The 25,240-nt window shown below is 39.8% G+C and overlaps 1 protein-coding gene across 2 annotated transcripts in view; it reads right to left on the reverse strand.

Annotated features, from left to right (window-relative positions):
- The window catches only part of LOC146320094 (protein unc-13 homolog B-like), a 79,542-nt gene that overhangs the window by 35,532 nt on the left and 18,770 nt on the right, over window positions 1-25,240 (reverse strand). Inside the window, exons 9-20 of one of the 2 annotated variants that reach the window (XM_084728222.1) lie at window positions 23,209-23,350; window positions 22,211-22,380; window positions 21,780-21,895; window positions 20,036-20,199; window positions 16,939-17,089; window positions 5,659-5,727; window positions 5,002-5,091; window positions 3,554-3,694; window positions 1,697-1,944; window positions 826-911; window positions 656-691; window positions 139-180 (exon numbers count right to left, since the gene is read on the reverse strand). In XM_084728222.1, coding sequence (XP_084584348.1) covers window positions 139-180; window positions 656-691; window positions 826-911; window positions 1,697-1,944; window positions 3,554-3,694; window positions 5,002-5,091; window positions 5,659-5,727; window positions 16,939-17,089; window positions 20,036-20,199; window positions 21,780-21,895; window positions 22,211-22,380; window positions 23,209-23,350 — 1,455 coding nt within the window. The remainder of the gene's footprint in view (window positions 1-138; window positions 181-655; window positions 692-825; window positions 912-1,696; window positions 1,945-3,553; window positions 3,695-5,001; window positions 5,092-5,658; window positions 5,728-16,938; window positions 17,090-20,035; window positions 20,200-21,779; window positions 21,896-22,210; window positions 22,381-23,208; window positions 23,351-25,240) is intronic. The other variant, XM_084728221.1, reaches the window with a different exon arrangement.

Consider the following 25,240-nt stretch of genomic DNA (forward strand, 5'->3'; position numbering starts at 1 on the left):
CTCTCTATTATTCTTGTGTGAATCTTTGCTATATGTGACTAATTATAAATACACACACACACACACACACACACACACACACACACACACACACACACACACACACACACACACACGCACACACACACAGAGTCTTACCAGCGTAGAAATCAACTTTGCGGATGCGAAATGTAGTCGGAGCTGAGATGGCAACAGAATTACAAAACAAACCATTGAGTTTTCACAGAGAAGCAAGTTTGACAAAGCAAATGGAGATGGAAAAATAATGTTGGAACACAAAACTAGTGGAGCTGGAAGGCAGACTGCACACGAAATAAAAAATCTAGAGATGGGTCTCCTAAAGGACCAGTCAGCTGTCCAAACACTTTTGGTCAGAGCGCTAACTCAAAACTCAGCATCTCTACAGGTTTTAGGACTTTCTTATAAGCAGACTGGACATTTTGTCTACAACTAAAAACAAACAAACTAATTCTATAGTGTTAAAGCTGCCTCAGTGTGCTGGACAGGATACTGCCGGGATACTACAGTTTCTACGGCTTCTACAAGTCTAATGTGAGATACAGTCAAAAGCCAGAACACAGGCAGAAATACAGAATCTGTCTCTCTTCTGACTGTATCAGGTCATCAGCTAAGTAATTTTTGTCTCTAATCTCACCATTGTTCCAGCGGTAGTGGTCAATTTTATGCAAAACTGGAGGAGACGATGACGAAGAGAAGAAAGAGGGTTGATGGAAAAAGCAGCAAGGCTCTCATTTACACACACATAAACACAAGAGATATATAAACACACACACACACAAACTGTATACGAAGACACAATCTTACCCTCCAGGGCATATTTCATGTCCTGAGCGAACAGCATCCACATGACCTCAGCGCTGACTTTACCCACGTTGAGTTCCTGAGGAAACCTGAAAGAGAAGAAGTCAAGGATCAGGAGACAAACCAGAAAGGTATTAGTTGCTCTGCAGTCGTCTGTAAGTCAGTATTTTGCACAGTATTCAACTGTCTGAGGGATACACCAAATGTGTTGGACCACAGGGAAGACAACATGAGCATCCTTAAAGCTGCAGTGGGCAATATTATGTCTTTATAATTTCAGTTGGAATAAAGAATTTTGATGATTGCATACCACTAACAATATTTAATTGAGAGGTTTATTTAAATATGTTTTTAAAAAAACTAAACACACCCTTGATGTTCTGCCTCAAGCCCAGCACATGCATGTTTTGTGCTTCATAGCAGAGCAACCTGAGGTGGCAGAGAGAGAGACTGAAGGTTTTGCATTGTTGTGTGTGCTCAAATTATATGACGGCTGCAGCTTTAAGGAAGTTTGATATACACACAAACATGCAACCGAGCAGGACACAAACACACCACAAACACACACAGTAGCTCTGGGTCTTCTCAGACATTTGCAGCTTGAAACTAATTAAACCATATTGATATTAATAATTTTTGGAGCCAATATTTTATCAGCTTACTGTATTTACAGCATTAAGGGAAACAGCTAACAGCAACAAATTTAAATGACATGATACTAGAAATCTATTTTTGGTCCTGAAAACCAAAATGTCAAGTTAAAAAAAACAAAACAAACAAACAAACAAACAAAAAAAAAAAACAGTCAATTTTGAATCATCCATTTTTAAAATCAGCCAAGCACAAAAGACACAGATTAAGACTCAGTACTGACTGGTTAATGATGGGTGTGTAGGAGTTCTTGTCTTCCTCAATGATGGAGACGATGAGTGTGATGAGTTTGGGCCAGAAGTCCAGATTCTGGATGCTCGGACCCTGCTCCTCCGGCTGGGTCTCCTCTTTCTTCTCCTCCTCTTCCTCCTCCTCCTCCTCCTCTTCCTCCTCTTCCTCTTCATCGTCATCCTCCTCCTCTCCCTCCGCTTTTTCCTTCTTCTTCTTCGTCTTTTTCTTCTCTGGCTCAGGCTGCAAGAGGAAAAAAAAGAAAAAGAAGCAGGTGAAATGCAGCATGTAAGAGTTTATTTACCGGACACGAGGTGTTCATGAGAAGGTGAGTCCACAGCCAGATGTTCAGCACAAGTGATAAGCAACAAATGCTGTTATGAAATGAACCGCTGCACAAAAAAGAGAAGTTTCAGTGCTCAACAGTTGTGATTTTGATGAATGATCCACACTGAATATTTTATAACAATAATTACAATATTATTCCTGCACCGTACTGAGATGACTTCTTTTTACATATTCTGGCTCCATGTTTATGTGACAATGTTCTGCACACTCTGTAAAGTTGAAAAGAGACTTTTCTTGATTATCATGCAGTATTGTTAATTTATACTAAACAGAGACCGGTTTAATGAGTTTAGACACATTAAGACATGAATCTTTCTGGGCATGGTTAAAAATATTCAGTGTTCTGGAGACAATTCTCTGGCTGACAGAGACTCAGTTAATTAGTGCACCAATTAAAGCCAAGTCAGCATGTGCTGTATGTGCTGAGATTAATATGAGCACTTGGAGGAACTGAAGCAAAAAGAAAGATTCATATCTTGTTTTTGCCTGATTTATGTAATCTAAAATGGTCATAGGCTTTGTCAAACGTTCTCTCCAGGACCCTAAAACTGTTTTACGTCATTAAGTGACTTACTGTAGTTTGCAGCATGAAAGTGTGCAGAGTTAAATACCCAACTGTGAGAAGATGGTACAAAGTGTGCCAACATAGCATCCTGCCAAACACTGCGTCTTAAATGTTGGCATGTTAATGTTCTAACTGTGAGCATGGTAACATTAGCATATCGTCAAATATTCATGCAGAGTTTATTGTATAAATACGTTGGTACTGGCCCTCAGAGGTTGAGGCGACTTTCAGTAACATTGCCTCTGGTTACTGAAGTTACTTCATCCTCAGTGTAATTTTCAGGATACTGTTGCTGAGGCAGGATCAACTATGGTTCTCACTCCAAGACAGCAACAAAACATGACTTCATGTTTCTTCCAACCATAAGCAGCTGTATCGATTCCTGGATCCAGATGAATCTGTGAGCTCATGTTTCAGCAAGCACGCCCCAAACTGCACGCCACTCAGCACTACATCACACATTTTGCTGCTCTGATTGGTTGCTGCTCAAGTTGGTTGTTTTGACTGGTTGTAGGTCTACCCAATCGTGTCCAGTTGCATTTTGGTCTGCGCCCCTTGGAAATCAAAAACAGCTTAGCCTGGCATCGGCAGACTAACACAGTCTGGGGATGCCAGGCTAAGCTGCATCTGTTTCATCCTGTTGAACTACTGCCTGGTAATTATGGTGAGCCTGTAACCACAACACTGACCACACTGTCTTTGACTTTTTCTATCAGGCTTTTCCTGTAGCGATCCCTGACATCACCATTTTTGTGGTTTCTAGTAATTAAAGGTTAATTGTCAAATAGGAATCAACATCTATTGTATTAAATTCTCATAGTGAGAAATAAAATCTAAGTAATGAAGATATGCAGTTGCAGTTTAATCATTTCTTTCAGGCCTGTTTCTCCAGAGCGTCGACTATAGAAGCTCAAAATGTGTCGATGCTTAGCGACTCACCGGCTGGACGGCGGGCTGGAACTGGCGGTTGAAGAGCTCCAGACAGTTGTTGAAGATGTACTCGTAGGTGGAGTTCAGGCAGGCCTTGACGCAGTCCCGCACCACGTTGGCGGCCCGGGGAGGACTCTGCAGCTCCAAGACCTGCACCAGATAGCCATGTAGTGACATATGACATTATATGACATTATCTTATCATTTTGGTCAGGAATATATAAACTAACCAGACATTTTTGAGTTTCTCATATGAGGTTTGGACAGTTTGGACTATCAGAGAACCACAAAACGTCATAACAGAAAAACAGGAAAAAGAATATGTAAATGACGACAAGTTGTGAAAAGGTCATTAAAATACATCAAAAGAAATATTATAAACAGATAAAAATTGACAAAAGTGAGATTCAAAGTCTTGTTTTGCCTCAGTACAAACTGGAACAGAAAATAAATATTATAACAGACACACAGAGATCCACAACCTTTTCTCTGTCCTCAACTTTGGAATCAATCTTCCCTTAACAGACCTGAACTCGACAGCACAGGCTCGCTCTGAGAGACATTAGTCAGGGGCTGCAATCAATTCTGCAACACTGTGTGTGTGTGTTTGCTCTGGCGTTTCTGCCCCCATGAAAGTCTTCACAAGGACCACAGTCTGCAAAAAAATACTGACGTTTTGGGGCATTTTGCAGTAACAGTTGAGTGGAGACTTGAGGTTAAGAAATAAAAGTGTGTGAATTTAGAGTATGATTATCTTCGCTACGATTATCTTATGATTAAATATTGTCTCAACAGTGGCAGATCTAGGCTCTAGGGGCCACAAAGAGGCAATACTTTACACAGCAGGGCGTGATAATATGTGGTGTGGCTGTCTGGTGGTCTTCCACCAGGAAAATCTGAGTATTAGACACTTCATTTCCTTTTTGACTTTGAATGCATGTAAGTAAAAATTGGCAATGCATGGGCCTGAAAAATGAAGCCAACGCCAAAGTGCCAGAAATTCAGTGAACGACCACTGGAGGCTGGCTCTAAAAGCCAGTCAGTCCCCACAGAACCCCAATTTAAAATGCCCAGCTTTACAGCAGAAATAAACAGGTTTACAGCTGGGCGCAAAAAACGATTTTGGTCTCTAAAGGTAATTGCCCACCTCATGACAACCATACAGGGGTGAATTTTTATATAACCCACCGGTTTAAATTATATTAAAGCTTAAAGTTGTGTATAATTAAGGGCGTGCCCAGTGTGAGCAACAGTTGGAGGTCTTAAGACGGAGGTCTTAAGCCTTTTGTCTACAGAGCCCTCCAAAATCAACACGTTATCAAAGTTCCTTGTAGTACCTTTAAGAAAGCCAGCTTTCAAAAATGTCTTCTGTAATAAAATCAGTGAAGCAGTGTTGCATGCATTTGTTGCTTGGTTTTAATGATTCGGTGATTGTTGAACTGATGTTCTGTTCCTACCTTCATCCTGAAGAAGGTGATGCTGGTGAGAAGGTCTACTGTTGACTTGAGGTCATGGAGGCGAGCCTTGCTGCTGGCTGGAAAGTTGTTCTGCAGACACACACAAACACACACTTCACTTTCTTCACTTGTATCTTTGGATAGCTAAGGTCTTTTCTTCTACAACTGATTCTTTTTTCAATCAAGGTGCCTTTTTAATGTCCATTACATGGAGCTCCCAGTTTACTCAGCTTTTAATTTCTTACTGCATAACTGATTAAGAGCTTACAGTCATAATGAATGTGAAAAGACAGAACCACCGCCCAGACAAGAATTACATGAAAAACCTGTTGTGAACCCAAAATAAACTAAAGAGAGAGAAAAATAAACAACATCTGAGGAGTGGAGATAAGAAATTTTTAACATCAAGAGCATATTGGATGAAATAAAGAAGCCAAATGACAGCAGAGGGTGGTAAAATGTTTGTTAAAGACAAACATTTTTCTGTTTTAAAAAAAGATTATAAGTTAAGACTTGTTGTGCTCAGATTCATACCCACCCACCACGTCCTTTTTTTATGTGAATGAATGGGGACAAACTTAAATGTCGCAGGGCTGGACTGAAGTTATAGATCTGCGGTGAAGAAAAGAAAAACAGCGACTGACAGAAGAGACTCACTCTGTACATGGAGAGGTCGATACGCAGGGAGTTGTGCAGCTGATCCAGGAGCTTCACAAAACGATCTCTCTGTTGGAAGGAGAAAAGAAAAGAGCAAAGAGGTTTCACTCAAATTCCCGCAGTTGTTCAGACAGTGCGGGGGGGAAGACACAGACATGAGCGACTCGCAGCCTGTGTGTGTTTGAATGTGTCTGAGTGTCTATTATTGTCTGAATATGTGTGTAGTCTGTCACTGTAGAGACTGACAGGGAAGACAGAGAAAAAAACATAAAGGTTTTGTGAGAAAAATATACCAATATGAAGAAATATTTCTTCTGCACATCCAAAATACAAGACTATTAGAGCTACATGAGTAAGTTTGAAAAAGCACTTCTGTTGCTAATGATGAAATCTTCTTGTTGTGTCGGGGGAACACAGAAACACTGCAGCCACACAACAACTATTTCCCCCCGATGTAGGCCCTGTGAGGGCAGAACAAGTTTTAAATCAATATGCTTAAATAAATTATTTTTTCTTTCTTTCATCTTTAAAACTTTTCCTTTGCCCTTGTTCTGCCTAAGCGTGAAGAACCTCTTGTCTAAATTTTCTCCACTATTTTTTTCACCACTAGCAGCACTACGAAGCAGTGTTTTTCTGAATATTTGTATTTCTAATTAGGATGCAATTTCACATATGCAAGCACACGATTCACACCCGGTTGTCAGTTTCATATCATCTACTTAGTGACAAAAAAAAATGTTTTATGAGTAAGTAGGAGAGAAATGCACTCATCGTGTTGATATACCTCAAGGAGACATAAATGCTTTCATAAGAAAGACTGAATGTAAAGAGCACTTACTAAAGGTGACAGTAACTGAGCACATCGCCTCTGCATTCATGTTGGATTTGGAGGCCATTTAATGTGTTTGCAAAGTGCAAGTGCTGCTTCCTTTTCACTGCTACGGATTTAACTTTTGTATCCAGGAGAAACATGTCAGGTGACACTGTTGACTGTCTTTAGTCTTTTTTATTAAGAGAATGTCACACAGTAAATACAACGGATACACCAGCTGTTCACATGCCGGGTTTCACTGCATCTGCTCGACTCAATTCGCTTTTGGTGCCAGGTACTTTTCTCGATTTTGTTTTCCACTGCTACTTTCAGGTAGAAAAAAGGTAATTTAAGTAATTGTAAGGGCATTATGAATTTAGAAAAGTAAGTTGTTACATGTTCAGTTACCGCCAAAAATTAGTGAAGTAGTGAAACTCGAACTGAACTGTGTGAATTAAACCATTAATGTTCATTTTTTACAATTCTTTATGTTGCATTCACACAACAGATGCTTCTGTGCAGTGACTTGCACACTCACATGCCTGCTCACTGGGAGCAATTTGGGTTCTGTGTATTGCTTAAAGACATGGAGACACATGGACAGAAGCAGCCAGGGACCGAACCACCGTGTGATCAACGGCCAACCAGCTCTACCACCTGAGCTGAAGCCAGGAGCGGTATCCCCATTGCTTATTTTTGTAATTTATCCACTACTATCCCTCATATGCTTTGGCAACGCAAATGTATTTACATGCAATGCCAAGAAAGCACACGATAATTGAGAGAGTGCAGAGAGAGAGAGTGTACTCTGGCGTAGTGGGAGTCACGACATGGCTGACAAACTAACAAGATAAAATGAGTTTTGTCTGACAGAGAGAACGAGGGGGAGGAAGAAAGACAAGCAGGGTTCCTAGCCTCACTAAAAATTGGCAAAAGTCACTCACTTGTTTGCAAAAAAAATACACTAAATACATTTATCTAGTGGGCAACGACACCTGTGAATCCCGAATTAGTGCAGTTCGATTGTATAATACCTGAAAGGAAATCAGTCACACCTCAACCTTTTACTTCTTGGAACAGCAGCAGGTTAAGAGTCATGGTTGCATAGCAATTAGTTTGTGTATTGTTAGTATACTGGAAAGGATTTCCCTTTGTTTTTATCTTTGGAGTATAAAGTATGAACAATAGCCAACAATAACTGGCTCTAAAGACCGATAGAAAATTGCCAAATTCTAATCAACTCTTGAAAGACTCTTTTAAGTCTTGTTTTGCTTGTGTCTATCTGTGTGTCCCGTGGTGGCAGGAACAATGCAAACAGTAATTATGGAAGAGAAAGCGCAAATACAGAGTGTTGTTGCTGTGAGAGAGTCGTGAGAGTTAAGGGACCGAGGAGACCAGTTTGGTTTTGGATGGGAGAAAATGAAGCAGAGGGAGGGAGAAATCCCTCAACGTTAACTTGCACACCTTCACGCCAAAACTCGATTCTGACCTTAAAGGATGAGGCCGGTAATATTCTGTGTTTTTTAATTGTCAACAAACCCTCTGAAGAAAATCTATTAACAACACGTTAATGAGCCACACCGTTGCACTGGGTGAGATGTTCCCTCATTACCATGAACACACACTGTGGTTTATTTTAACCATCATACACATGCCGCTGCTGTAAATATCAAACTGCCTATAATAGCTGTTTCAGAACATCACTTACCCCTTTGTAGGGACCTTTCCAACTTTTTCTCTGTGATATTGATCAGATACCTCAACTCCAGGCATCTGCTGATGTCAGTTACTAATCCGGTACCAGATCTCTCTTTTTCCAAAATTTCCAAAATTTAATGCAAAATAACATGAGCGAAGTGAAGTGCTAAAGTTGACAACCCAACATAATGGCACTGACTTAATGGAGCTGATAGCATTTAAGGACACAGAATCTATTTAAAGGAACAGTAACTGATTTTGGAGAAAGACAGTCAGTTGTTAAGTCTAGTCGTAAGGTTGCAGCGCCAAGCAGCTGTCACCTTTTCTTTTGGTAGTGCTTTATACATTTGAATGCCAGGTGTTGCCTCCCACATGCAAATGCTCCATCGTTTTTGCCCTATAGCAGAATGATCATTTGTGGAGGCAGACTTTTCTCCAGCGCTGAGAGCTGAGGAGATACGTCTGCCTATGCAAGACTATGGTTAAGGAGCTCCAGTATTGTGGGCTGCACACAGACATAAAAATGTATTTTGTTGTTAAATACAAAGAAATAAATGCTAATGTGGCTAAACTAAAACTAGCCTTGAAAAGTGGTTAACATTACAACTGATGTGTCCTCAACATTAGCAGTGGCTACAGTTCTTGGGTTCCGTGTGGAGGATGTCTGACAGATCTGGCAACTTGAACGTTAATAAATGACCAACTTTCAAAGCATTTTGTTCAAAGTAAGAGGAAGAGCTAAAGATCTAACAGTAACGATCAAAGTAAGCGCTCTCAGATCCCAGTGGAAAATTCTGTCACTGTGATGTCCCTCGCTCAAAGACGGTTAAGTGTTGATGCTCATTCCCAGATCATGATCTACGTGGAACTGAGACTCAACAATCAACTATCAAACTCTTCCTTCACAGGTTAGATTGTCTAAAGCCTAAAACCAAAGCCAAGAGGAGACACAGAAGTCTAGTTACCGATCAGTCTACTTCAGTTACATTACACTTAAAAGTTATTATGGAACATTTTTCCCAGTGATGCCAAAAATAAATTGCCTGCCCCAGCTTTAATGCGGATAAGTCCAGACTGATAAGCATCAGATCACTGGGCTAATATCTGATCTGCCTAAGAAGGTCAGTATCACCTCTCATACCGCTGGATCAGATCGGTGAATCCCTCCTTTTTTATGTCTACAGTTGGAACCAATTGGTTTGGGCAGTGATGTTTTGGTCTTTTTTTTTATGGGATTTGTTGACTATAAAAAAAAATAATATTGCCAGCCTTATCCTTCAACCTTACCCTCAACCCTTAACCTCAACTACAAAACCGCGCCTTCACCTTCAAACAGCCCTTTGAGGAATTGAGAGACAGACAAAATGTCCTCGTTCTCTATGCTTAAAACCCAGGAACACACACACACACACACATCTGACCTGAAAAGACTGAGATAAGGATAACAGATCAGCTTTGACCTTTAAAAAAAATAACACATTGTCACATTGTCCTTCACTAAAACCCTAAAGCAAGGCCTTCCTCACACACACACACACACACACACACACACACACACACACACACACACACGGTAATAATTGTAATTGGCTCCATTCTCCTTGTTACCTGCCACACTCTGAGAGGCAGGTTACTCCCTTCAGGTCTACTGCAGTGATTCTCATCTCTCACCTCCGCCGCTGTGACACAATTTATGTGACTATAAAACATTCGGCATGTGTTTTGATTCATCAGATGTGTGATAAATGTCTTTTTTTAATTGGGAATAATTCATATTACAAGCCCAGAGGTCCCACCTCACAATTAAGTTAAGTAGCCTGAAGGGGAAAATGTAAATGAAGGAATAATCTGGAGCAGAACTTCAGCTTTTTTGCATTAAAATCTGCAATCAGCTACATCATTCCTTCAGAAAACTAAGTAACAGAGTAATTTCCTCAGTTTCCATCAACACTAAATAAACTTGGATTTTAAATTTTAAAGCTTTTTTTTGTTTTCTTAGGGTTTTCACTGCACCAGAATCACTCTGCTATTGTTGGTGTTCATTTTTTGTGTAATACTGATTAGTTTATTTTTGTACTGCATTATATTTTTTTATTCACTGTCCTTAATTTCTTTTCTTTTCTGACCAAAAGCCTCAAAGTTACTCATCCAAATCCCAACACATTACTTACATATATTAATCAGTCTTTTCTGACAGTGTAGTGCAGTAAACAGAGCTGGAACATGCTATCATAGGCGCAGTGAGTCCAACAAAATCACATGTTCTCCCTCGGGTTTAAACAAAGTCCCTCTCACAGCACTGACAACTGGTGTAACCGAGCTGGTTTTAGTACCAAAGCTTCTCATCTTTCCTTGCGGAGCAGGTGCAGAATCACCACAAGCAAATACAAAGTACCTTACTCAAGCTGAAGGCAGATGATATTAAATTATCTTGGGAGGAAGCAGCATGCTTTGCTTTGGTCCTGGAGGAACTGTTGCCCAAAGCAGGAAACAATTTGAAGCCCAAGAATCAAACACAAGTTGGTGACAAACTTTTGGAATAATTTAGCTATTAGCTACATGGTCTCAGTTTTCTTTTAATGCCTGTCAGTGTCCAGGAGGGTTCCTGTAAAGAACCACAACTGTATGCATGTTGGTATGAATTTAGGGGAATTAGGGACAAAATGAGTTTAACTGGTTGTATTGAGTTTGTCTTTAACAAAACACTAAAATCTTAATGGCATTTATTAATGTATTCAAAAGTAAGTATGACTAAAGACTAAAAGACTCTCTTGGCTGTAATAGAAATTAATTTAAGGTGTAGCTCAGATTTTATTTTTTGGTAGTCAGTGTTTTACTTACAGTAGATGGTGGTCGGCACGTTTGGAGAAGCAGCAGAAGTACTGAAGAAAAAAGCTAAGCAATGTACTGCTGTGGACAGGGACAGCACCAAAACTTATATTAGCCATCTAAATTCAAATTTATATCAGTATGCTATATTTGGAATATTTTCATCAACCAGACTCCATTGGCAAAACAGTCATTTTACTTTGTGGAACATTGGGGTTGCTGTTTGTGTGTCTGTGTTTGTGTGTTGACTTGTGTAAATTTTTATTTTTTTTTAAATACCTTTAATTGACAGGACAGCTTAAGTGAGGACAGGAAAAGGGGAGAGCACTTAAAAAAAAATCAAATTTGTCCCTTTACCACCTCCTGTCTCGAGTTTCCCTATAATAAATAATGATCCCATGATAATATAATAATAATAGCAATAATAATAATAAGATGTTAATCAGTTGTACTTGAATTTCTCTGCTGAGGTCAAATTGGCTAGCATGTAATCCACAAAAAAGGCAAGTCTAGCTTTACAGCACTCTTCCTTCTGCACAAAACATCCTTGCATTTAATGGGTTATGCTTTTGGCAGGCAGCCCAAGTGTAAATCTGAACTCTAAATTCTTCACAGCAAAATTGCACTAAGCTGCTTAGTCACTGCTACTGTACCTCTGCTCCCACTCAGGTACAGTCGTTTTCAAGGAAGTCAGGAAAAGTACTAAATGGACTCAGACAAGAGAGAAAAAATGAGGACCTCTGATGAAAGAGTCACTTCAAAAGAGCAAGTCTGGGTTGTGATGGATAAAACATTTTACACTCTGCACCAACCTAAATTACCTTGATGAAGTTAATACATGACCTGCTTGGCCACAAAATCCCCAGTACAGTTTCAATAATGAACTTTTAAAGAGCAGTCACTGCTTCAGATCAGTAGCTGAACAAAAAGTTAGGCAACTAGACTTTCACAGCAGCCTCATCAGAACTGCCTGTGTCTGACAACCACAGGTGTGAGGGTGTGTAACAGATAATGGGCACTGGAGCACACTGTACTTACTCAGAAAGTATTCCCTGAAGAAAGTATTTTATGGTAAAAACAACCAAAAAGTGAATAATGTTTGTTCCCACTGGCAAAATTTACTGATGTTTCAACAGCTTCCTGCCCAAAGAAACAGGGGAGTTGCAGGCATGTCTGTAGTCTCCTTGCTCTTGCACACACGCACAAACACAGACACACATACACTCACTGTCTGCAGCCAAACAAACACACGAACGTAAGAGACAGTGCCACTAAACCTGTCAGCCCAGGACATGATTTCAGGGATGAATTATGAAGAGCAGAGGTAAGGGAGAACGGATCGATTTGACGGCATCTTTCACGGGGAGGGACACAGGAGAGAAAATGAGAGGACGGAAGACATGGTGGGAAGGAAAGGCTGAAGTGAGGTTTTACAAATTATGAAATCACCTTATTGCCATGGCAACAGATGCACTCAAATTGGCTTGGCTCAAAACTTAAACAAAAAAAGTATTGAAGAGCCAGAAAAAGAAAAGGAGGGAAATAATGTGTGTGATTGTTCGATTGGATTTGTCTGAGAGGAAGCACAGCAGCACCAGGGAGGGAGACATTGAGAGACAGTCAAAAAGCTCCAACAAATGAAAAGAGACAGACAGTGTGTCCAAGCAGATGGTAAAAAAAACCCATCTCCCTGCTGCTTATGTGTCGTTCTGTCTGAAACAAAAATGATAAACCAAAAAAGAGAAAGGACAAGTGCTTGCAAATTATTGAGAATTTTTGAAATGAATAACAAAAAAGTTAAACCAAGGAGTTAATGGTACACAAGAGTGACCCCGCAACTTGAATTTTTTAGTTTCCTGTGAACAGACAGACCTGATACAATACACCATGATTCAGTTCAGCTTTGATTTAATATTGATTCAGTCAATATTCAATATTTATGTGCAGCAGGTGGTACAGAGTGAAAAATTGGAGGTGCACCAATTAGTGCAGATATAGAGCTACCTGCAGGGGCAATGCAGGCTGTGATGTAGGTTCAGGCCGGTGGAGTGATGCAGACCTATAGGGACTGACGGTGCAGAAAAAGTGGTCGACTTAAGCTGTCAGGTTTGAATATGTGCTACATTTACTGTCCTTGTGTATTTCAGATCTGCTTCCCTGCCGGACTGAAGGCAGCTGGAAGTCAGTAGTAAAGTAGATTGATGTATTAGGTATTTTAAAGTTTAGTCGTGTAGTTTTATGAGTCTCACAAAACCGCTCTGATTTTAGTGGAGGCTGCTTATCTTATGGCTCCTAATTCATTATCATGGTCTCCAGTGAAAAACGCTTCACTGTGTGGAAATTAATTTTGTCTTTAAATCAGAAAAGAGGAACAGAATCACAGTGCAGCGACAGTTCTGCCTTCAGTCATCATCCAAGACTGCACATCTCATTTAAATTAATGTTACAGGTGGGACAGAATCACTAATGTTAGCTACACAGAAATCCACTTAGCGAGCAACCTTTCAATATTACCACTACTACAATCGAAAAATATTTAATCATGCACTTGCACATAACATAGAAAGGACCAGCAGGACAATCAGAAAAAAAAAACAAACAAAAAATGAACGGTTAAATAATTTGAGCATATTTGCCTTTGAGGTAATCCAAAAGTAATGGAAAGTAATCAAGTTAGTTTTCTGTAAGTAAGTTTTCTGTGCAAGATTTATTGATTGTAGTTTGCACGGGTGTGTGCAAGGTACAGATGCTGCCCAGGCCACAGTGAAGGTTAAGTGATTGGCTTTTGTTCGATGAAAAACATTTATCTGCAAAAAGAAGATTTGGAAATAAAACAATTGATTTCTTTCTGGTAACCTTGAGGTATTTCTATTCAGGGCTTTACTTCTGTGCCACAATAATGTTTTTTAAGTTAATCTCAATAAACTTAATCTCCATTTGGGAGCTTTTCCAAGTGATTGTTTGTGACTAAATCATCATATATACATATTTTTTTTACCACCCCTTCAAGTCTCCATGCCTTCCTCTTGCCATCAAATGAATATTTCTCGAGATCCACCACTGCCTTTATGCCATTTTATGTTTTATGCAAAGCATTTTAATTGTCTTGTTTTTGAGAGGCGCTATAAAAATAAACTTGCCTTGCCCTGTTAGTAACACCTTAATCAATGGTTTACAGCTCACAGGTTAATCAACCTATTAAAATATAGTCAGTTCAGGATAATTAGTTTTTATGTATGAAGCCAAAACATTAGCTAATAGTCATTTAGTCATTAATTAGAGTGGCTACCCCGCTCCTGAGTATATGATATGTCATGCATCAATTCATACATTAACTCAAGCTGAGTCATGCATTAATTACAGTCAAGTCATCAGACTGTTACTGAACAGCTTAATTAAAACGAATGAATTACCCAGATACCCACACAGAAAATGCCTCAATTCAGTCAAATTTAATGAGACAAATAAACTTTTTCACCTATCCAGCAGGGCTTATTACCAAGCTGGCAACCCAGAAGCAGGCCCACACAGTTAAAGTCCGTGGTGAGAGCAAGTCCGTCTGTATCCCCTGACTGACCCATTAAAGCAAGAAGGCGCTGCCTGCAGACGCTCGTATATCACCGGAGTCTGAGTGCAACCAGTAGGAGAAGTCAACTCGGCACTGTTGGCAAAGATCCCAGGAGTCATTAAGCTCGGCCTCTAGCTGTCATTGTCCCCCCCGTCAGGGGCTCCTGCGGGGCCCGCGGGCTGAATTTGGGCCACCGCAATGCTCAGAGCCCGTGTGAAGATCCCACAGCAGCGATAAGACATTAGCTTTTAATAAGGAAGATTATTAGCTGCATAAAAGAACACCACCTACAGTACAGGCTCTGTATGAGTGATTCTTTACAAAGTATCACAGACAATACGAGTCACCTTCTGTGGGAAGACACCTACTTTAGGTCAAACTGAGGCTTTCAAGTAAAGATAAAAAGGTAAAAATAACATCCTCCGTCATATTCTTGCTCTATTTAACAGTATATGCCAAAAAATGCTAAAAAAAAACTTTATATTTTTATGTCAAAATCATGTCTTCCTATAAAACAAAATCTGACACATGCTTATGTAAGCTGGAACTAACCAGTTTAAGTAAATGACATCATGACTTCAACCTATTGATCAATCTTGTAGCGGTGGAGAGCTAAGGCTATAAGAATTATTAGTGAGCTAGCTGGCAATAGTGCGATACATCAGTGTGTCTTCCAAGATGTTCACCAACTCAAACCTCGTTCTGCTTCACCAAAATATCGTTGTTATGCTTGAGGCGTTTTAGAGAGGACAACCTCAGCAGCTAGCTAACGTTAGCTACATGGAGCATACAATGGGCTGGGGGTCCGGGGCTCACTGATTAATGTTAATGCACTTAAGCACAACATTAATTCTGGGATAGACTTTTCTCACATTTGAAAACAGAACCAAGAGCAGAAGCAGAAGACTAGTTTTCATTCAGACCACGTGAATTACATTATGCTTTAAAGTTGTTATGGAACCGTTGCCCAATGACACCAAAAATAAACTGCCTACCCCTGCATTAAATCAGGGTCATTACAGTGACTGCAGCGTTGATATACACTAGTGCTCAAAAATTTGGCATCACCTGTCACAAAAACTTGATTTGACATAGTGAGAGGACTATATATTTCTGAATGATCTTTTGTGCTTTGAGGTTCTAGAAAATCCTTTAAAAATATAGATGTTTTGTTTGAAAAAAGAAAAATATTTGATACACAAAGAACAAAATGCTGTACGATAGTTCAACAAGGCTGACAACTGAAAGGACGGAAATAAATGAAATGATTATGATCATTTAAGCCTTATTTCCACGGCACGGTGCAGCTCCACTCGACTCTCTACTCGTTTTTAGTACTTGTACTTTGTTTTTCCACCGTGACGCTAATCCAGCATTTTGGAAACAACACACACACAGGTGGTTTGGTCTTTGAGAGGCTGCAGCTGTTAGTCACCGACAAACTGTAACCTACCCTGTGCTTTTACTGTCTGACTTCGCTGCTCGACTTTTCCTCCTCTCTGCTGTATTCACCATCACTAACTCTCCCTCACGCACTATGCACTATTTTCTATTCTGGACAAAAACATTCACTAAGTCATCTTGTATTTTTATCTTTGCCTCTTTCATGGACTTCTTTACTTTATAGTGCATATGTTAATCAATGAGCCACTGTTCACTGCAAAGTTTGTTACTTCCACCAAGGGGGTTATGTTTTCAGTTCAGTTTGTCTATTTGTTGGCAGGGTTATGGAAAAACTTCTGGCCTGATTTTTATTAAACTTTATGGAACAGTGTAGCACGGGCCAAGGAAGAACACATTAAAGTTTGGAGCAAATCCAAATCAGGGGGCGGATATGGAAATGCCATGCATCTTTAAAAAGCAGACGATGAGGATGGTAGCGACCAAACATAGCCAGGTGGAGCAATACAATGACTCCATGTCACAACCCACATTCACGGTTCCCAGTAATCCCCTTTGGTGTAGTCTGCACATGTAGCTGCTCAAACTTGGCTCAACGCTTTCATTTCAGTTACAACATCGCCATAGTTGCAACAGGGCTTTTCCCTCAAACTAAAGTGTGGCTATGGAAATGTAAATACACACACATCATGCAATTAACTTGAGATATTAAGGATAGATGTTCAATCTTTACTCTTCCATAGAGCAAGCAATAACACTGAGAGTGAAGTTTGTGTTCGCACATTTCACTTCTATAACATTAGAATGTTTTTGCCACAGTTTTCAGTCAGAGAAGGTAAAGCTGTTGTCTAAAATTGTTTTTTATCTCTATGATTATCAAATCTCCTGTTTCCTGTCCACTGCAAGAAAAGGACTACATTGAAAAGCCTAGTGTTTATCTATGTTTATATCATTGTGCTTGGCGGTCACTTACCCCGAAGTTCGAGGCTGCAAATCTGGCTGGAGCAGAGACGTTGGTGGAGGCGGTGGGGTGGGCGTAGAAGGCATTGATGTTGGCCAGCAGGGTGCTCATCACTGCCGGCACCCCTGACAGCATGTACTTAGAGGACAGGCAGGAGAAATGGCTGAAAAAGGAAGGAAAGGAAAAAAAAAAGAGGAGGGAGGGGGAGACACAGAAGGAGATGGAGGGATTAAGGAGGGTTAGCAGGTTTGAAATGAGGGAGATTGAAGGTTTAAAAGTAGTAAGAGGTTAAAAAAAAAAGTCAGGGTGGACAAAGACAGATGAGACAGAAGAGAAGAGGGGTTGAGAAGAAGAAATAAAGAGGGCAGAGAGAGGAAGAAATATATTACAGAGTAGAAGAAGGATTGTGGATGATTGGAGATGAGAAAGGGAAGAAAAACAGAGAGGGTGGGAGGGAGACCAACAAAAATCAATTAAATGGAGATGAAATAAAAACAGCTGATCACCAGTTGCCATATTTTTTCCAACCATCATGAGTCAATATTACCAATATATCCAACGCATACTTACCAGGAAACAGCTCATTTACATTTTGTAATTATGTGAAGACAAATCAAGACATTAGCAGAAAACTACAGATCCTTCTTTGAAACATCATGAAGGGGGTAACTGAAGATCAGCTGACTTGTCATAAGTTGTTCTGTGTCTGAGATAATAATCCTGATGATGTAATAATAATAATAATTAAATGCAGAGGCAGTTATGTATTATGATACCTACTAGATACATTTATATAGTCTTACGTTTACAACTGACCCTTTGAAGCCAACCATAATGCTGATGAGGCCCACGATGAAATTGAATTTAATTCCCCTGGTCGAATGGAAGATGCTATCAAGCTGGAACATGGGAGCTAAAGCATCCTGAGTTTTTTGAGATCATGACTTAAAAGCAGAATATCTTAATGGTTTGCCTTTGACCATTCAGTACCTTGACTTCCCTCCAGACATGTTTTAAGACAGGGGTGTAAAACATACAGCTCATCCACCAAAAGCTCTAATCCAGCCCTCTAGCTACCTTTTTTTTTGCAGCGCAATCATTAATTCAACACCAGAATACAAAATACAGTCCTTGGAAAAAACACTGAATACTAATTTTGGTGATATTTGGTCATATTTTTTTGGCACTGAGCAAAATATTGTCAATCAGCAGCTTAAGTACAAAATAATTTGTAACAGACATCTGTCTAACTATTTTGGTGAAACCGTGTTGCTAAGGCACTGCCAAAACTTTGGATATGTAAATGGTTTGTAAGGCAGGAGAAAACTTGACCTTCTTTTCACTTTAGTCAGTGTTGTGTGCTGATTCCAGCACTATTACACAGGAGTGGAAATCAAAAGACTTTTTAGATCAAACAAGTTGCTTGAATCACAAGTGAAATACTAAATTGTTGTTCGGTAACAAAATACATAAACATTTTGTGCATTTGTGGATCCACTGTGATCTGTATTTTGTAATGCACATGCAGAGATTGTTGAAATTGCACTTATTTATCTTAAGACATGTCCGGATGTTAACCATCCATTTTAAAAATGGATGGTTCATTAATTGTAAACGTGTAGGTCTTTGCAATAAAACAGGGAACATTTTGGAGATGTTGTTATTTATTGGTTATTATGCAATGGTTTTACTGGTCCAGCCCACTTGAGTTCAAATTTGGCTGCATGTGGGCCAAGAACTACAATGAGTTTGACACCCCTGTTTTAAGACATCTAAAAATACTCTGCTTTGAGTATATTAAAAAAATAAAATAATACAATTTCTGGCATGGTTTTACCAAAAAAGAGTTGAATTATCTTATCTCATCTCATCTTATCTTGAATTATGTCTACTTCTTCTCCCTCAATGAAAAATCCAGACTCTACAAAAAGGTTCTACATCACGCTTGCTTAACATGGATACTGGACCATGATTGGCTTCCAAACTACAGTAGGTGTGATGTCACATAATTATGCTAGTAAATACAGGCTTTGGTGAGCACAGAGAAACTTTCACATAGAGTCTTCTAGTGACAGACTCTGGTCGTACATCATTCTGCAGAGGAAAATAACGACAGCAGTGCAAACAGTGAGTTGGAGCCATAAACTGTATAGTAGTTTCTGTTGAAATTCTATGTAATATACGATGTGTGGTTGAAACCAGTTGTTTCCCTCACCCCCTCCTGCTCAGAGCTCTGCAGGCTGCAGGAACACTGCAGGAGCGCAGGACAAGTGCAACATCATACATTGAAAATAACAAATGAGGATGAGTCCTACACTGTAACTTCATCAGCTGTTCATAAAACACATACTTTCAATTTGGGAAGTTTCTAAATCAAGAACGTGAGATGCTACACGCCTGACAGGCACCATAAAAATAGATACATTCTGGTGAAAGAGATAAAGTTCAGGGCTGAAGTTCAGGAAGCTTTCAGTGAGTGTGACTCCTATAATGGTTACAGTGCATCTGTTTATTTCAATCACCATTTTCATTTGGCTGTGTTATGGATTGGCTCATATCCGCAGTTCCACTGGGACAAAGTCTGGGGCCGTTTCTGCTTACAACTTTAATTTACTCAATGCTTCCCAGTATGATTATGTTATGCACTTGTGCTCTTTTATCACACTACACAAACACAACAAAGGTCAAATTACAACATTATTAATGTAATTAAAAGAGTGCGTTTGAATGTGTGTGTCTGTGTGTGTATATGTGTGTGTGTGTGTGTGCCTCTCCACCTGCCGGCAGTGATCCAATCAAACAGCCTGGAAATCTCTGAGGTGACAGGCCATCTTTTCTCATTAGATGAGATAAACTAATTTGCATGCTGTTTATAGTTCATGACAGTCCTGCCCACCGTTCATCACGTCAGCACACACACACACACACACACACACACACAAACACATAACACACACGTCTATAAATACCGTTCACAAACACGGTAATTTCAACTATTTCCTGATTTGATTTCCCCGCACACAGTCGGCTGACATCATGGCCTGTTGGATGAGTTGAATGGGGTTTGCATATTGAAACACACACACGCACATTTTAACACTGAACTTACGTCATGGCCTGGTATATGGACTCGATGCCGTAGCGCATGGCGAACTCGTCCACGATTTCCTGCTGCACTTCATCAAAGTAAACCTTCCACGCATCGTCTCCCTGAGCCACTGGGATCTTCACCATGCCGCCTCCCTCCACATCGGTGGAGAAATGGAAGATGTTCTACAAAGAAAAAAAAGGTTGAAAGAACAAGAGAACATCAGCAGCGCTCAAAGAAGTAAACAAGCACCAGTAACATCCAGGGTACAGTCACGAGCTGAGATGTTCTGGCTTTAAAGGTTGTTGAAAATTCATCACAGTTAAATACAAGTCTGAGATTTGGCAACATGTTGAGTGTTAATGTTGCTTTTTCTTGCCAACTGAGAAATGTGCACATCTGGCCACTTTGTTCATTTTATTTTTTTCATCTGGTCATGTTAGCAGCCTCAAGCATCGGACGCAATTTGGCAAACCCGGAAAGGTTTTAAATCAAAAATACATTTGGCATCTCAGTTAAACCTGAAAAAACTACTAAAGAAAGAATTAGCATTGCATCAGATAAAAGTCTATTAAAGTCTGTGAAAAGAAAAGCAAAAATTACTAAGTGTTCTGAGTTTGTCACATACAGTAAAATGTGTTATTAACCACTGAGCCAAATTTGAATGATGAAAAAAATAAAGGTATCAAGGTCATTTATTATCCTTACACAGCCCACAGCCACATCAGCAAATATATAAAACCAGGTTTCAAAATTATGAAAAAAAAGCTGTTTTCTCTGCTCTGAAATGCTGATGGACATGTCCTCTGTCTGTTTAAAGTGTCAAATACCACTACGAACTGAAAAATGGATGCTCCGTCTGACATTTTTATTGGAGATGTACAGACATGTTTGAGCCGCCAGAGCCAGAGGACGGTGACCAGTCAACTCGTTCCTCTCGGTCTGCAACAGGATTGTCTGTTTTTTTGTCAGGCTGTTGGACTGCAAGAGCTGCTAAAGGTGTGTTTCTGAGGGCAGGAGGGGGGCGTGGTTTAGAGCTGAACTTCTCAACACGAGCACCAGTGCTAATGCTACTGCTATATGCTAATGTGCTCTAGTTTAGAAAGCTCAAGTGCTGCAATTTCAGGCCCGCCCAAAAAAATCCCGAACACAAAAATGTTTTAAAAGTGTAACCCCACAACTCACTACAACTCACGACTCACACAGCTCTCAGTCTTTTCTCATGTTTTCAGAAATTATTTTATCACATGAATACAAGTCTCTGTATACACTTTACACAGACAACACCCTGTTTTTTCTTCATTGAGTTTGGGGCAGTCAATAGATTAGTCTACTGCATCTGCCGAGAATTAAACAACTTTGACCAAGTTTGATTATAAATGGCTACTAAGTTGTTTATCAAGCTGAAATGCAGATAAGTCATTGGTTTTAATTTATCAGTGTGAGGATTTGCTGCTGCCTTTCTCGTTTTTATTTCACTATAAATTGGACATTTTTAGATTTTTTTGGATTATCACTTTATTTTGACTCTTCATAGGTTAAACAGCTATGCTATATTATGCAGCTATATTTTAATTATAGTGTGCTATAACTCTCCATGGACTCCAGTAATATGTGTTTGTGTGTGTGTGTTATTGACAGATACTAGCAAAGCACGACTCCAACTTATTACCGTCTGTTTCCCCATTCCAAGTTTATGTTTGTGTCTGGATGTGTGTGTGTGTGTTTGTGAGCGTGTGTGTGTGTGTGTGTGTGAGTGTGTTACCTCGTGAAGGCATGTGTATTGTACATGGTAGGGTGCCACCTTCTCCTCTCCCTCGATCTCCACACTGATCTGAAGACGAATGGCTCCAGACACTGCTGACTTGTCTGTTCTCTTTTCTGTAACAGGACACACACACACACACACACACACACACACACACACATACACACGCACACACATACACACACAGAATTACTCTGAAGTGATACACAGCTCAGAGTTGAACTTAAGTTGAACTTCAAATTTAAAATGACAACTGAAACACTGAGCACCCAAAATGCTGCGCTAATGAGCAAAACTGACACTCTGAAACACACACACACACACACACACACACACACACACACATACACACACACACACACACACACACACACACACACACACACACACCATGTTTCCCCCACTTCAATGGTTGAGTGACTACATACCCAGGTTGTACCAGACGTCCATCTCTCCGCTCAGAGTTCGGACCTCGATGATGCTCTGACCCAGGAAGTCGTCTGACTCCCTCTTCAGACGCTGCTTCACTCGTGACTTGATGTCGTCGTCTTCATCCCAAACGCGCAGCTTGATACGATCTGAGGAGTTGTGACACTCGCTGTGGAGACAGGAGACAGGAGAGTGTTTTTTCTTTTGCTGTGTTTTTTTTTAATGAATGTGGGAGCAGATGGTTAAGGTGGAGTGTATGCTTGTCTGGAGCAAATTAACAATATGTCCAAAAATATTTAAAAAACTGTTGCTCTCATTAAATTTACTGTAGGCACTGATTTGTCTCATTTTCTGATTTTTGATTATTTGTTTTTTTTTTTTTTTACTGTAGTGTTATCTAGTGTACAAGTGGCCCTGCATTATAATTTTTAGCTTAGTTCCTTTTTCTTTACCTTTATAACAAAAAAGAGCTCTACTCTGATAAAGACTAATAATAATAATAATAATATGTAAAACAGGTGCACTGGCTTCACAAATGTACTAATTAACCTGTTCCTTATGCTGCTAATAATGTTATTCAAATAGTATTACTTCTAGAACAAAACGCTGTATTTAAGTATATCTCTGTGGACTATTTACTCCACTTAGTTGACAACTATAAAAGGTCATCTTAATTGTCACATATGCGTCTGCATTTAACCCATCAAGGATTAGGATTAGGAGCAGTGGGACTTCATGTACTAATAAATACGATGTGGTGCACTAATCAGGAGCAACAAAGCTAACAGGAGAGTTTAGGGAAATGTCAGTCTGTTCATATAAACGGTCCTGAGAAGAGCTCCAGTCAGTCAAAATAAGTGAAATAATCTGTGTAGGTTTACCATCCAAGGTAAAGTGATTGTGACAGGGACACTGTTTTCCTGCTCTTTGCCAGACCTGAAAGGTCCAGCTGAGCTTAAAAAGAAAACAAAAACCATAAATAACAAGCTCAACTTACAAGCTGAACTTTTCCTCCCAGACTGGGTTCAGGTTGCCGTAGACGGTCTTTGTTCTCTTCTTGGTCTTCCCAACTTGGATTGTGACATACGGGTCACTGGAGCCCGTCCTGTCCTTGGCCTGGAGACCCTGCGCACTGACGACTGATAACACACACGCACAAAAACAGAGGGAATGACTATGAAAATTGCATAAGAACAACAAACACCTACCCGTTACCACCAGCTTTCTGTCTCATTCACACACACACACCAAAACACAAGATATCACCCACACAGTTATGCAAAGCCTCGTAACACAATACTCACGACTCACAGGCAGATGTTGGGTAACAACATTTCTCACTAAGTTACTTAAACAACTGTTGTCACCTGATGTTTGCTACAAGAAGTCCAAGAGGTACTTTAAAAAGACGAAGACATAGCCTTGTTTTCAAGGGAAAAAAAACACAGGCAGAGTTTGGTTTGAGTGTAACCAGTATAGTTGTATTATAAACACTAACATGTACATTTATTATATCTTTAATTGAATTATTGTAGTTTGTATTGTGCGCATTGTTTCTGAACCACTCTGTCAAGATAACGAAGGACCAAACTGCATATACTCAACAAAAATATAAATGCAGCACTTTTGTTTATTATTTTGTTTTAATTTGCTAATTGATGACGTGCCGAGGCGCCGCTGGTGGAATCTCAAGCGTTGCTTAGAATGGCAGCGATCAGCTCCGGCTGTCGTGGCGCAGCCGTAATGCAACGCAGCCGTGCCTGGTGGAATTTTGCTGTAAGACTTTGTCTAATCACACAATAGATTTATTTCTGTCAAAATTTCGTCCACAAATTTGTTAAATTCCATGTTAGTGAGCACTTCTCCTTTGACCAGATAGTCCATCAACCTGTGGCACGTAGAGGTGTTGATTAAACAGCATGATGAACATCAGGATAAGACAATCAATCAAATTTTTTCGCAGGGGGGCAAAGTCATGACCCACCTGACTCTGTGTCTGATTGGCTTACCCTGATACGCTAACTCAAACCCTCATCAGTCACTCCTCATGCCTAAATCTCACCGATCCAACCAACGAAGGAAACAAGTACTCGCCAGTCAGAGGCAGAGTAGAGCAGGTCATGACTTTGCCCTCCTGTGAACAAAATTGTAGCCCTGTGTGAAATGTTCATAGTTCAGTACCTAAAAAAATATTTTTTCAAGAGCAAACTGAACATTTTAGAGTGTTCTTTAGTTATGACCAGACCAAGGCACACACACCGTCTCTATATGCCACACCTATCAGGTGGATGGCAAAGGAGAAGGGCTCACTAACAGGGATTATAAAAATGTGAGAGAAATAAACCTTTACGTGCAAAGAGGAGGTCAGAAATGTTTAACTTCAACTGCTGACAAATGGAAGCAAAAACATGTGTTGCATTTATATTTTTGTTGAATGTAAGAGGCAGTTTATGTGACACTTTGACTGAAACAGCATCAAGACAACCAATGTCTTTGCCTTAAAGACCATCTGCCTGGATTCACTTGCATCCAAAGTTACAGAAAACTGCGCTGATAGATGGAGATTAAAGGCTTATGAATCGAGTCTGCAGACATTTATTCGAAATGAAAGGTCAACAGGAACCAAAGAGGATGTTTAACTGAAGGAAGGTCGATGAGTGTCAAGATGGGTACAGTTTGGGCTTGGTCAGAATGCAAGGCGTGTGTTTCCCTCAGAAGGAATATAAGGTGTCTGATTTAAACGAAGGTCACTGAAAAAGAAGGGATTAAATCATTAACAAGCATTCTTTGCTTTCTTTGGTGCCAGACTTTGGTGCCAGTTCTACTGAAGCTTATAGGAGATACTGTGCATGGAGAATCAGAATAAAATCCAACGTTTTCCTGCACTAAAAACACTCTCTCACCAATTACTTTTGATTGCTAGCGAACGTTAATACTAAGCCAGTTATAATTATTTATAGAAACACAATAACTTGACAAAGGCAGGAACAATAATGGAACTGGATTCACTGTGTCAATCTAAGTGTGAG

Source organism: Lutjanus erythropterus, chromosome 10, assembly GCF_056507025.1.
Source record: "Lutjanus erythropterus isolate fLutEry1 chromosome 10, fLutEry1.hap2, whole genome shotgun sequence".
NCBI classification, from domain to species: Eukaryota; Metazoa; Chordata; class Actinopteri; order Lutjaniformes; family Lutjanidae; genus Lutjanus; species Lutjanus erythropterus.